Here is a 12702-nt window from a genome sequence, read left to right as displayed (position 1 = left end):
CATGCTTCACGGTAATCCTGTGCCTAACTTTACGTGTGAAATGGGCGAGGAAGAAGATGACGATCGTCTCTATCGGTACTCCAATTCTCCGATTGTTCTACTTCACAGAGCTCAGAGCTTTGTGTAGCACTGCGAGTCTACGACGAGCGCTGCAATCCACGTGGCGGACAGGATGAGGAAGGGACGGGACTGATGGGCCCCTGGGGATCTATGGGGGAGTTCGTGGACAGAGATGTGGGCGAGAGGAGGAGGAGATGGGGACGACACACAGACATCCTTTTGTTGTATTGGTGTCGTATGCATTCATTGTTGACTCAGTCAACACTGATCCTTTTGTTGTATCAGAAATATATGGAATGCGAGAGGGTGTTTTGGGAAATAGCGATAATAAATATGTTGGAAATTATCATCTTTCTTTCTCCTCTCCTCCTTTAAAATTTAATCTAAAATAGTATTCTTATTCTTCACACCATCTTCATATATTTAATTGATTTCCATGAACCTAAAAAATATATAATAAAAATAATAAGAGGTCAAATAATTAGATCAATATAGAAATAATAAAATATGAAATAACTATTGAAAATATTTAACAAGGAATTCTAGAAACAATTTTTTTAGGAGCGTGAGGGCCATAAAAGCAAAATATGGTTGGATGCTTTAAAAAAAAAATCAATGAGAAATGTTAAATTTATAAGAGAGTTAGAAAACATGGTAATAAAAAAATAAAGCTTTTTTGTAGAATAGCATTTGATATTTTTTTACATGAATTTAAATATATTTATGTACATATTTGATGTATTTCAACATTATTCGAAAATTAGTGCAGCAATACTCAATTCAATTATACCTCACACTTTCACCATAGAGGTAATAAAATCCAAATAACAATTCAATATTTGTTTATGTTTTCGTGTAAACTTAAGGAAAATTATATTCAAAGATAGAACTATTTTAGTATGATTCTGAAAACGAGTGCAATTGGTAAAAATATTATCTATTTTATCTTATACTTTCACCATAGAGGAGCAACAACATAACTATATCAATAGCGTTATACTTTTTGTGTGAATTTATGTATATTTTTTATAAAAATGGGTTCAATGATATTCGTTTATGAGTGTAATACTATTAATTCTATTAATTCACCGTAAACTTTGACCATTAATGAGTAACTACGTCTAAATAATAAATCATTTTTTTATTTTATATAAATTTTAAATATAATTTATATTCAAATTTAATATATTTATAATATGAATATGTAATTAAGTATAATAATATTCATCACAAGGAAAAGCAAAGAAAGACGATAAGGAATCCTTTATTGAAAGAATCAAAATTATAATAGAAAATAAGATGAGTGAATAAGACAACGAAGAAAATTGGAGAGAATGAGATGATCATCTCTTGTCAATGGGAGAAATCGAAATCGTTCTTAAAATGAAAAGGACGACGATTGAGGCAACATAAAAAGTCAAAAATTTCATACAAAAATAAGAGTTGAGTTTTTAAGGACAAAAATGATATTTGGAAATATATATATATATATTTATAGATAAATTATTGAGAAGAGAATAATTTTTTTAGAAGAATTAATATATTATTTATTATTTTTAATCTTTAAAAAGTGTAAAATGTAGAGTTACTAAAAATAATTCCTAAATAACGACGCGAGAGTTGAGAAAAAGGTAAAAGCGAGGGATTTTTTTGGAATTTGATTCCCAAACCAAAAGATTGAAAAGCGGCGGCGCAGCCATCCTTCTCGCACTCCAATAGTGAGAGGCCGGAAGACACCGCCATGGTTTTAGGGTTGCAGCACTTCGATGACCGCGTCGGCGACGAGAACGGCGGTCCCCGACTGGACTCCGACGCTGGCGAGGAGCTGATGCTCGTCGAGCGTGGCGTCGCCATCGCGCTCGGGTCTCGACCTCCGGATTCCCCCGGAACACTCTACATCACCACTCGGTGTGTGGCCCCAATCTCTCTCTCTCTCTCTCTCTCTCTCTCTCTCTCGCTCTTATTCTTTCCTTTTCTGTAGCCTCTCTTGTGTGAGTTTGATGGAAATAGATTATTGTTGATTTATTGGTTCGTAGGAGGGTGATTTGGTTGAGCGACACGGACAAGGGGAACGGATACGCGGTGGATTTTTTGTCGGTCTGCCTCCATGCCGTGTCGAGGGACCCGGAGGCATACTCCTTGCCCTGCATCTACACTCAGGTACTGATCCAATAGTGAGTTGCATTCGTTAGGGTTTGGATATTTTTGAGCGTTGGGCTTGTTTCCGCCGCAGCACTTTCTTTTGCATATAATAGCAAAGCTTTTGAAACTGGAACAGTAGAGATTTTGAGATAGAATTATCTTTCTGTGCTTGGGGAAATTCTCATGTTTTATGCTTGAGGTTGCCGATATAATTTTTTTCTTAGTTTGTTTAAAATTTTGTCTAGAAATGGTAGATTTGCAATAATATTCAGGAAGTCTAGAATTCTGAGGAAAAAACTTCAGTACATGACTGATATAAACAATTTTCTTTTCTGACTGTTGCTATAGTGATTTTAGTTTTTTTGCTGAAGTGCTAATTGTTTGAACGTTTTTAAAGATCGAGACTGAAGATGGTGAGAATGAGGAGTCTGAAAGCTCGGATTCAGAAAGTCATGGTGATTTAGAACTGTCAAATGTCACTGAAATGAGACTAATTCCATCAGATCCTGGTCAATGTATCCTTGCTTTTTAATTTCTATTGTTTTCGTTTAAGATGAGAATCCAAGATTCAACAGTTATGCTGCATGTGTGCATTTTGTGTTTTTACTTCTAGCAAATGTTTGTTTATATGTCATGTTTGCATCCTGAAAGGTTACTCTTCGGACATGGTTTACATGCTGAATGTATATATTATCTCTTCTTTCTGGTCTTTCTATTGCATTGACCATTGAGCCTTCATCAGGCCTTTGTGTTCATGATTATAAAAAATATTTTTAAAATTCCTGGCTATAGAACCTCTTTAAGTATTAGGAAAATTTTTCGTACTTATATTTTAAAAATTCTGAATGTTTTCCTCTGATAATCAAATACTCTCCATAATTAAATAAACCTTAGTGATGGATCTGACGGTGCCTTTTGCCTTTTCTTTCAGGTATTAATAATATAAAAATTCTGCACACCATGACCCAGAGAGCCGCTTAAGGCATGAGCCAGACATTGCATACATCTAGGACACTGCCCCCACCACACCACCCCCATCCATGCTGTCTGTTACTTATGTATTAAGGCACACATTTCTCCATAGTTCTTTGCATTGCTCTGATTATATGTACCAAGATGATAAAATATGTCTCTACCCATCAGTTTGCAAAATCTCAGTACCTCAGTCAAATGCCGCGGAGTGTGTTCAGGACCATAAGAGTAAACAACACATTATAGGTAAACTAAACATTTTTATACTTACGACTAAAGTTGGGTACACTTGGTTGTCCTAAGTCTATAACGTAGTTATGCCTTTTTAATTGCCAACCCTTCTTTCAAGTTCATATTTCATAGACTAGGATCAAAACTTTTGTAGGTTGCAACATCATTAGTTGTACAATCCATCTCATTCTACTCTTAGTTAAAATGGAAGCTATACGTGGGAGTTAATTTGTCACAATTGTATGCAAGTTCATTAATCAAGTGACATATTTGATTGTGGCACTTGTGATGCTTATGGATGTTTATGTTTGGTGTTGATCATTTTGCTCATGAATCTCGTGAATTTGTTGCCTGAACCAAATTCTTTTTATTGTTATTATTATTATTATTATTATTGGACACTTGACTAGGCTTCATAGTGGATACTCTCTTTGGCATATTCTGTCAATGTGCTGAACTAAATCCTGAGCCTCAAGAAGGTAATAACAATCAGAGTATTTGCTTTTCACACTGATGCATATATGTATATGTATATTATACACATACATACATATATTCTTCACTAATAATATTGTTTCTGAAGAAGAGGAAGAAAATAGCTGGGTTTTTGGCAATGAAGAAATGGCTGATGATGGTAATTTGAATCAATATATCAGATAAAATCTTTTGCAGTTTTTATTAATTCTATTGTTTGATTAAGCAATACATTCTAAAGCATTTTTTTTTTTCAATTGCAGGAAGTGATTCGGAGTGGCAGCTTTCAGAACATCATGCCAATCCCATTGGTTATGCAAATGGAGATCATGACCTTGCTTGTACGGTGCATGAGGTTTGTTTACTGTGCTATGATTTTTGTTTTTCCTCTTTCTTGGTTGTTGTTGGTTGCAGGATGTTTGCAAATTTAGTTAAGCAGTGTGGTCATGATGGATAGTTTTCATCAGAGGATAATGTTCATGATCATCAACTACTTCGTGAAACACATATATTGAAATTGCTACCATCAATATTGGCTACTAAAGGAACATGAGCTTTGATTTGCCTAAAAAAATAAAAATTTGTGAATTGCACATGCTGTCATGTTTTTCAGTTGCATGATATTGTTATTTTATATCTGAAGTTTACATTTGCTTGATTTATTTGTCATCCAATATTACAAGCAATATAGTCATGTATTCATTTTCTACAAGGTTCCTATCATGCATCAACATTGAAAGGTAACTTCGCCTGCTTACAAGGAATTACACATTTTTTCAATGTTGTTTTGATCATTTGTTCATGTACTAACTTTTTTTTTTCTTTTAGTGTTCCTTTTTCTTTTGGTGGAAGTGCACACAGGCTTTTTGGTGGAAGTATGCATTGCATATATAGACATGATGAGATATGGATAAATTGACATGACAAATCTTAGAAAAAAGTAACATGCTATATGTTTTCAACACAATATTTACTAAATATGTTACATTTATGTAACTTCTAAGATTTTGTATAAAAGGGTGGTCTTGGTATCATGGTCAGTTCTGGTGATTTGGTTCTAGTTATGAAAATAACCTTTATGCTTATAGTGGTAAGGTTGCATACATTAACTTTTCTCATATTCATAACCTGATTTTTTATAAAGTAGGTGGGCCTTTGTGTCGTGGTAAATCTGCTGTGTAATTTAGGAGATAAAGGTTCGAGTTATGAGAATAGCCTCTTCGCTTGTACTGTTGCACAGTGAAGTTCATGGGTGCTCGCCTAGGCACCCAGGTGAAGTGAGGCACGACTCGCATGCCTGGACCCAGGTGCCTGCCTGATTCAAATCAGGCAAGAGTGAGCCAAATCATTGGATCTTGGATCTGGGCCCAACCAAGTTTACTGTATCTGGTTTGATCGAACTCACTCCGGAGAGGGAAGGTGGAGGGAAAGGAGGAAGGGGAAAAAGTTCTTTCTGCAGGCAGTAAGAAGCCACCATTCACTTGCTGCCAAGATTTGCCAATCATTGTTGCAGTGGTTTGCAGCATTGCCTGTGCCTTCGGGGAATTATGTGTGTGAGAGAGAGAGATACAGAGAGTTACCCTCCCCTTAGCAATGAAAGCCAAGAATCGCTGAAAAAGGGTGTTTTTGATGTTAATTTGATTCATTCAGACTGAGACAATTAATAAAATTCATGCCTACCAAATGGATTTGAAGCCACAATTTTTTTTAAAGAATTTTTTGTGCTAGTCAATGTAGATCTTAAACTCTCAGTTGTCATGATCCATGTCTATTTGCATGGAGGCATGTGACAAAAAGGTGTGCTTTATCAATTAGGTTCATGTGAATTGTTATTTTTTTTTTTTTCACATTTCATACAAAAGATACTCCTGAATTTGAGATTGCTCTGCATATTTCATGAGTACCCTAATTTGCAGGCTTTTCCCTTTATTGCAGCTTCGAATCAACGATCAGCGGTTTGAAGATGAATCTTTTGAAATATAATTTTAGCAAGCAACACTTTTATCATTGCACATTTAAATTATAATTTTTATTTATTATTTATCAAGCACTTAAAGTATTCCACGATTCTACTATATTCACTCAAAAATTTTCTTTAACTACATATCAAAAAATATAAATATATTCCGTAACACAATCAGTATAAAATAGAGAGTGAAGTAGTAGACATCAATAACAAGAGAAGAAGCTGTACGTGTCGAGAAATATAGAAAGGGGAAACCGAGTCCAGTATAAACAAGCCCATGACGAGAGTAGAGTAGTAGTAGACATTAGACATCAATGAGAAGAGAAGAAGCTGTACATGTAGAACATTTGTATCACAAAAGGGATCAAATCAAGGTCCCCACATATCCTGGATGCTCGAGTGGAAGTAGACCATCACGAGCAACAAGACGAGGACCGCGGCGATGCCCCACGGTGAGCTTCCCTCCTGCGGCTGGTTGTAGCCGTAGTAACTCGGACGACGACGATCGTACCGGAACAGCCCCCGCAGCGTATCGTCGAGCCTTTCGATGGAGGAGAGCCACCGGATGACGAGGATCAGAACGACGGGGAGCGTGAGGAGCACCCAACTCATCTGCTCCTCCGTCTCCTCCATGAACGACTCGTAGTCGAAGAACCATGATAGGCTTAGCAAGAGGAAAACCATCAGCAGTATCAGCAGCACGGGGTATGGGAGAGGTGAGAGTGTGAAGGCATCAAACAAAGAGGACCTTCTTCTGTCATAGGCCATGAGGGAGAGATAGAGAGGTACCGAGGCCGTGGAGAGTGATGACTGTGGTGGCTTTTTGTTGTAGAAATGGAGGTGCAACCTGTCCTTTGGGGCAGCATAAAGAGTGAGATGCTGGATATGGTGGGTTTCACACGAATCTAAAGAAATCAATGAGCACAGAAGCGTGAGGTTTGGAAGAAATCTGCTTGGTAACGCGTAATTGAAATTTGAGAATGCTGGATCCAATCAGAGAGAAGGGTCGGTATAAGTCATCGTCATTCCTCGTCATGAATGCTACAGCTCGATGTTCGCAGTGAACGACGGTGAGCCACGAGTCCGTGTCCCATGCAAGCATTAAGGTGTGGTGGCTTCTTGTTTTGGCTGTCTATGATGATTGAGTGGAACACAATTATTTGACAGTCGGTTCAGCTACAGTAAGCCATATGAGAGAAAGTTGAACTGCAAAACAGTCGTGTGGAACACTGAGAGCAACACTAGAGCTATTAATTTGTTGTTTCTTATTTTCCAGTTAATAGTCCCGAGAATGGTTTTAAAATATTGAGAACCGAGGAAATGTAAGCTGAACAATTTGTTAAGCTTTTAATTTTGAAACCAAAAGAAATATTTTCTGAGAACATATCTAAAGACGGCCTATATGCTTGGGTATTTTACACTGATTTATTGCAAGCCACAAAACTGACCATTGAACATGTTATATGGGGCAAATCAGCGTTGCTTATTGTTTTGCAATCACTGTTTCTCTCAGAGTGCACAAGTTTGAACAAGAATGAAAAAGAGCAAATAAATAAAAAGAAAGTAGAATGAATGTTATTCGACGTGCTTACAAGTCAAATGTCATAGCTGAATGCTACTACTTGCATTACCGGATAAAACTTCAAAAGTGCCCTATACAATGATCTTTGATATCTTCCTTACTTCATATTAGGTATATTTGACACCATGAAACAACCATTATCAAATAAGCAAATGGTTGTTTCCGAGAGATATATATGTATATATACAAGCAACATCAAGTAGATGGCCGTAATTCAGATCATCGCACTTCATAAACAGGCAATACCAGCCACCAAATTCCAAAGCTTCCTTGTTCGCCTTCCAATCTTCTGCATCTTTTTCATGACAAATGAGACGAAGGAGTGGGATGGAACAACAACAGAAGAGCTGCCATTTGCTAGTTCGATGCTGCTGCTTTGTGATGTTAGGTCACTGGCTTCACCTGCGAAGTGGAAACTGCTGCTTCTGCTGCTCGTCCGAAGATAAAAATTCCTGCCCCCAACTTCACTAATTTTGTCACTTTTGCTTAAGCCTGCTAACACAAATGATTTTTTCCTTGGTAAGATGCAACTCAATACAATTTTGTCAAATCATATAAGAAGTTAGATGGAAACCAATCGCTAATTAGTTTCATGGAACATTAGGATGATAGAAAATATAAAATTACTCAGAAAAACTACTCAGATAAGTCCTTCAATTATGTCAAGATACCTAACTGATCATTAATTTGTTAAGTCATGATTATGAGATACAATCTTAATGAGAATGCATAATTTGGGTATATTTTTAAACATCATAAAATAATTGTCATGCTATAAAGTATCTAGTTCATAGAAACAGTCTTAAGTGATTAGATGATTACTTAAGTCGTTCAGCTATTGTCTTTATAGTTAAATGGCAACTATATTTGTCAGTTAAAATCAACGGAATGCAAGACAACAAATCACTCAACGATTTATTTGTGAACAAGTGATATGAAACAACTTCCGACTATATGGTTTTACTTTTACCCTCTCTACATCTTCTAAAGAGAAAGTGACATAACCAACAGGACCACTGATTAGCCTATCCAAGAGAATTAAGATTCTTTATGTTAACTGATGGATGAGGAACTGATCACATGGTAGCATGAACACTATTAAGCATATTGTAGGGATGTTGTGTAAGAAATGTTCACAATCTTGTTCATGGTCATACTGCAGCTTGTCTTAAAACTTGTGTGGGAGAAACATCCAAAAGCCACATATAATTCAAGGAAATAAAGTGTCCTTCAAATTTTCAGCTACTGACATATAGTCTCCTATATAGAGAAAAACAATGGCTTGAGTTTGGTTGTTAAATTGATATATTGTAAGAATGAAGTATAGTTACCTTTCCATTAGACAAAAGACCACATATTGAGCAAAAAAGTTTACTTCAATTTGGTAAGCACTGTCTTCTCATATTTATGAATGATTATATTGAAAGTAGGTGTTCTCTTAAATGAAATCAATAGATTTGTATCCTTCAAAGAAGTTTAAAATGTGTGAAGGAAACTCAAGGGTTCATTCTAAGAGACTTTGAAAATACTATGAAGAATATAATCTTCAATATTTCTTCTTTGTAATCTACCAAATAAAAGAATGGTTATGAAGATAAAGACTACTGTGTTGCTCAGGATGGTCGGAGGCATGCCAACAAGTAAAAGATTGTCAAAAAGCAATGGACAGAATTGATGGATTGTCTAATTTATGTATTAACCTATGCCCTACATAAACATAGATATTCCCATAAGAGACATCAAGTGGATGCCAAACTATATATGTATGTGTGTGTGTGTATACATACATATACATGTATACATATATGTACATATATACATATATATACATATACATATATACATATATATACATATATACATATATATACATATACATATATATATATACATATACATATATATATATACATATACATATATATATATACATATACATATATATATATACATATACATATATATATATATATATATATACAGGGCATTAATAATGCTCACATACCTGAGTAGAGATAGAGCAAGTTTGATGATAGAGTAAACAATTATATCTTTTTGGGTGTGATGCCTGTTTTAAAGATGGTAAATTATTTGGTGTCCATGACCAAAAATAACAATTAGAAATGATCTAAAATTTGATATGATGAGAGTTTGAACATGCATATGGGAGTAGAAGAGCATTGCGTTGAATATGAAGTACCACAGAGTTTCATAAGAAGATACATCAATATAATAAAAGACCACAAGTCATTGCAAATCCTATGAAACAACTGAAGAATTAACAAAGTTTTATTATTATCATGAGCTTGAAGGTTTTGAGGAGATCATGCAAAATAATATGCTAGAAGTGTATTGATGAGAACATCAATGTCAAACCACAGTTCTAAACCAATTATTATTTTACCATTGACTAGTATTCTCCTCCTAGAATCCTTTCTGTTTTCCTGTTCTATAAGCCAATTAGCAATCCTATTTAACTTGTTCTATCATATTGTTGGCTCAAAGATAATCTAGATCAGACTGGTTATGACCAAAAAATGTAACCAAAGCCAAGACTTATGTTGACATCCAATCCAACCTTACAAGTTAGTTATAGCTTTATTTATCTAAAATGCAATTTTTTGAGAATTGCAAATATCCATTACATGTTAAAACTTATAAGAATAATAGGGTCAAACTTTGTCAACTCGGCTCAGATGAAATACTACGGCTCAGATTAACAGGCCCATGGAATAGGCCCTAATGGTATTCACAAACTCAATTAACAGACAACCAAGAACTACTCGACTTGCATTTGTGTTGCAATTTACCTCATTTACAAGTAGAAGAGCACTACCAAACACTCTCTTAATGTTCTAAACCTACATTGTGTATAAAAGTAGAAGATATCTAAGCTACAACAACTACAAAATTAAGAAACATTGTGGCCCACCACACAAGATCAGTCTAAAAAAAAGTGACAATTCTAATTAAACAAAAAAATGTTTCAGTGCACAAAGGAGTGACAGGACAAGCCCAAAGACTTCAGAGGTAACAGCCTCAATTTGTAACATTAATGCGAATCTCTCTCGATGGACTAACAGACATGAGATTGAAGATTAATCTAACCTAAAGGTTTAAGTTTTCATGAATCAAAATCATATCATCTGACTCTTTCAATCCTTGACAATATCAATGTACCTCAAAAACTTAAATGGTCAAGTTGAGGGTCAATCCCAACAAATACCTACTCTGCTAATTCTTAGTTATTCTTTAGTCTTTTTTCCATCTTCATCACACATAATTATTTCTTAACACTTACTATGACTATGGTATCCCACGACACAATAAGTGAAAAGGAAATAAATATCAAGAACCACCAAAAGCTTCAATACACCAGCAAGAAACTGATCATCCAGATGCTCCAGGTCTATTCTAGAGCAGTATCCCATAAATCGCAAATGCCAGAGAGAAATCAAGTACGAGCATTACAACGTCAACAACTTAATTATTAGCCACCTAAATCAGTCAAAATTGATAAACAATTGTATATGAAAGAGGCGAGGGCGGAGAGGACGACAGCATACGTACTCTGGAGGCTGAAGTGCGAATGGTGGAGCTGGAAGGAGGCAGCGGCCTCTCGACCCAGAAAGGGAGTCCGCCCCTCCCTGCTGTATTTGTCCACCACGGCGGCGATCGCCTCCTCCACGCTCGCCCCCGTCCTCACCATCGCCCTCACCGGCCCCGGGCTCCCCTCCACCGTCACGCTCACCACTACTTTCGCTCCCTCCTTCAAATCATCATCATCATCATTACGACTATTAAAGAGTAAAAAGGAAAATAGACAAATAATTATATCGACCCAAAGCACCACAACAAACCAACAATTACTTACATCAAACGACAGCCGCGAATCGAGACGCGGAAGAGGGGACGGCGCCTCGAAACAAGTTCGGAACCGAGGAAGGAGAAACGCCGATCGTCCAATCCCAAAATCACCCCCCAGGCTCTGCTTGATTTCTTCCGCGCAAAAGGGGACAGTCCGAAGGACAGGCTCGGAGAAGGAGCGAGGGACGACCTTGACCGGTTTCCGGAATTTAGGTCGACGAAGAGGAGTCGCGGCCCCGCGGCGAAGGGCCGAGGGGGGATTCCGCGGCCGACCACCATGATCAACGGTGGTTGCGGCGGCTGTTCGGGGACAGCGGTTGCTTCTTTCGGCCATCGCTTTGTCCAAGGCAGGGGTAATGCCTTGGACTTTATTTGCGGTGGGGTTGTTCCGACCCCTCTACCGGTCCTCGTGCTTGCCGTTGAGTCACGCTGTTGCCCGAGAACAGTAGCCAGCGTCGAAGGGTTAACACGTCAACGGCGTAGAGCGGAATGCACTCCTCAACGACCCCACTTTCCAGTATACTAGCATTAGTGTCATCAGCATGCACGGGGCGGTCGGTGGCGCAAAATATAATTATATTCGGCAACGCGGCCTCATTGACGCTGAACGCCACCCACCACTGTTACTCTTGGGGCCCACCTTGTTTCTCCGTGGTCATGCGAAATGTAATGGTGGGTACGTGGACGGATGGATGATTCACGACGTGGACATTTTTTAGTGCCCGTGGGCCCTGACGAGAAATTGCAGACGTGTACCTCGATTAATCCTTTTCAATTAACTGTATTATCGACGATATCATTATATGAGAATATATTTTAGCGGTTAAAGCAGATTATTTGCAATTAAAGGTTAAGATTCTGTTATAAGTGTATCGTATGAATGTGCGGTGTAAAGTTAGTTTGAAAGAAGATAAGAAACAAACGGATGAGATCAAATGCCAAAGTTCACAAACGAGTTGTCCTCTTCTTTTACACAATTTTTTTTTTGTTTTATCTATATAGAAATTATGTTTATGTGATTGTTGTTCGAGCAATTTCTCCTAGAAGTGAGAACAATCTTAAGCATGCCATTCGGTAAGTTGGGTGGCTGATTGATATCATCATCTACTTTTAGATTCCTATCGATTCATCAAAAAAAAAACTTCACAAAATATATTTAAAATTATAATTTAATTATTTTTTAAATATCTTATATTTCTTCTGATTTTGATGGAGAGCAAAATGTAATAAAATATTTTGAATGCTTATAAATTTCTCTTATATATATATATATATATATATATATATATATATATATATATAGTAAATCAAATACCTTAATAAATTCAAAATATATGAACCATTATATATAGTTTTCTGATATGAAATTTTCTTCAAGGAAAAAATTAAAGATCATGTTGAACCGGTC

The 12702-nt window shown here is 36.6% G+C and overlaps 3 protein-coding genes across 4 annotated transcripts; 1 reads left to right on the top strand and 2 right to left on the bottom strand.

Moving 5' to 3' along the window:
* The first annotated feature begins 1750 nt into the window (after window positions 1–1750).
* LOC135639134 (chloride conductance regulatory protein ICln-like) lies at window positions 1751–5862 on the top strand. The gene is made up of 7 exons (XM_065152913.1): window positions 1751–1968; window positions 2097–2220; window positions 2600–2717; window positions 3825–3884; window positions 3989–4039; window positions 4143–4234; window positions 5815–5862. Exons 1-7 carry the CDS (start codon window positions 1802–1804, stop codon window positions 5860–5862), a joined length of 660 nt encoding a protein of 219 aa, XP_065008985.1. The 5' UTR covers window positions 1751–1801.
* A 195-nt stretch (window positions 5863–6057) lies between these two features.
* LOC135638234 (uncharacterized) lies at window positions 6058–6793 on the bottom strand. Its single transcript, XM_065151268.1, has one exon. It carries the CDS (start codon window positions 6611–6613, stop codon window positions 6215–6217), a length of 399 nt encoding a protein of 132 aa, XP_065007340.1. The 5' UTR covers window positions 6614–6793; the 3' UTR covers window positions 6058–6214.
* Window positions 6794–7398: 605 nt separating this feature from the next.
* LOC103983880 (uncharacterized protein At4g22758) lies at window positions 7399–11829 on the bottom strand. Of its 2 annotated transcripts, none has more exons than XM_065150552.1 (3): window positions 11302–11829; window positions 10998–11196; window positions 7399–7922 (listed from the first exon to the last, which is right to left on the bottom strand). In XM_065150552.1, exons 1-3 carry the CDS (start codon window positions 11626–11628, stop codon window positions 7657–7659), a joined length of 792 nt encoding a protein of 263 aa, XP_065006624.1. In that variant the 5' UTR covers window positions 11629–11829; the 3' UTR covers window positions 7399–7656. The 2 variants fall into 2 exon arrangements, with proteins under 2 accessions (XP_065006624.1, XP_009399486.2); XM_009401211.3 differs by having other exon boundaries at window positions 7399–7919; window positions 11302–11824.
* Between the last annotated feature and the right edge of the window lie 873 nt (window positions 11830–12702).

Source organism: Musa acuminata, chromosome BXJ3-5, assembly GCF_036884655.1.
Source record: "Musa acuminata AAA Group cultivar baxijiao chromosome BXJ3-5, Cavendish_Baxijiao_AAA, whole genome shotgun sequence".
Classification (NCBI taxonomy): Eukaryota; Viridiplantae; Streptophyta; class Magnoliopsida; order Zingiberales; family Musaceae; genus Musa; species Musa acuminata.
This window is presented reverse-complemented; position numbering and strand designations above follow the sequence as displayed.

Coding starts and splice junctions, on each gene's coding strand:
- LOC135639134 (XM_065152913.1), top strand. CDS start 1,802: ATGGTTTTAGGGTTGCAGCACTTCGATGACCGCGTCGGCGACGAGAAC. Junction 2,718..3,824: donor TCCATCAGATCCTGGTCAAT/GTATCCTTGCTT, acceptor TAGGCTTCATAG/TGGATACTCTCTTTGGCATA. Junction 4,040..4,142: donor TGAAGAAATGGCTGATGATG/GTAATTTGAATC, acceptor TTTCAATTGCAG/GAAGTGATTCGGAGTGGCAG.
- LOC135638234 (XM_065151268.1), bottom strand. CDS start 6,613: ATGGCCTATGACAGAAGAAGGTCCTCTTTGTTTGATGCCTTCACACTC.
- LOC103983880 (XM_065150552.1), bottom strand. CDS start 11,628: ATGGCCGAAAGAAGCAACCGCTGTCCCCGAACAGCCGCCGCAACCACC. Junction 11,197..11,301: donor ATTCGCGGCTGTCGTTTGAT/GTAAGTAATTGT, acceptor GATGATTTGAAG/GAGGGAGCGAAAGTAGTGGT. Junction 7,923..10,997: donor TTCGCACTTCAGCCTCCAGA/GTACGTATGCTG, acceptor CATTTGTGTTAG/CAGGCTTAAGCAAAAGTGAC.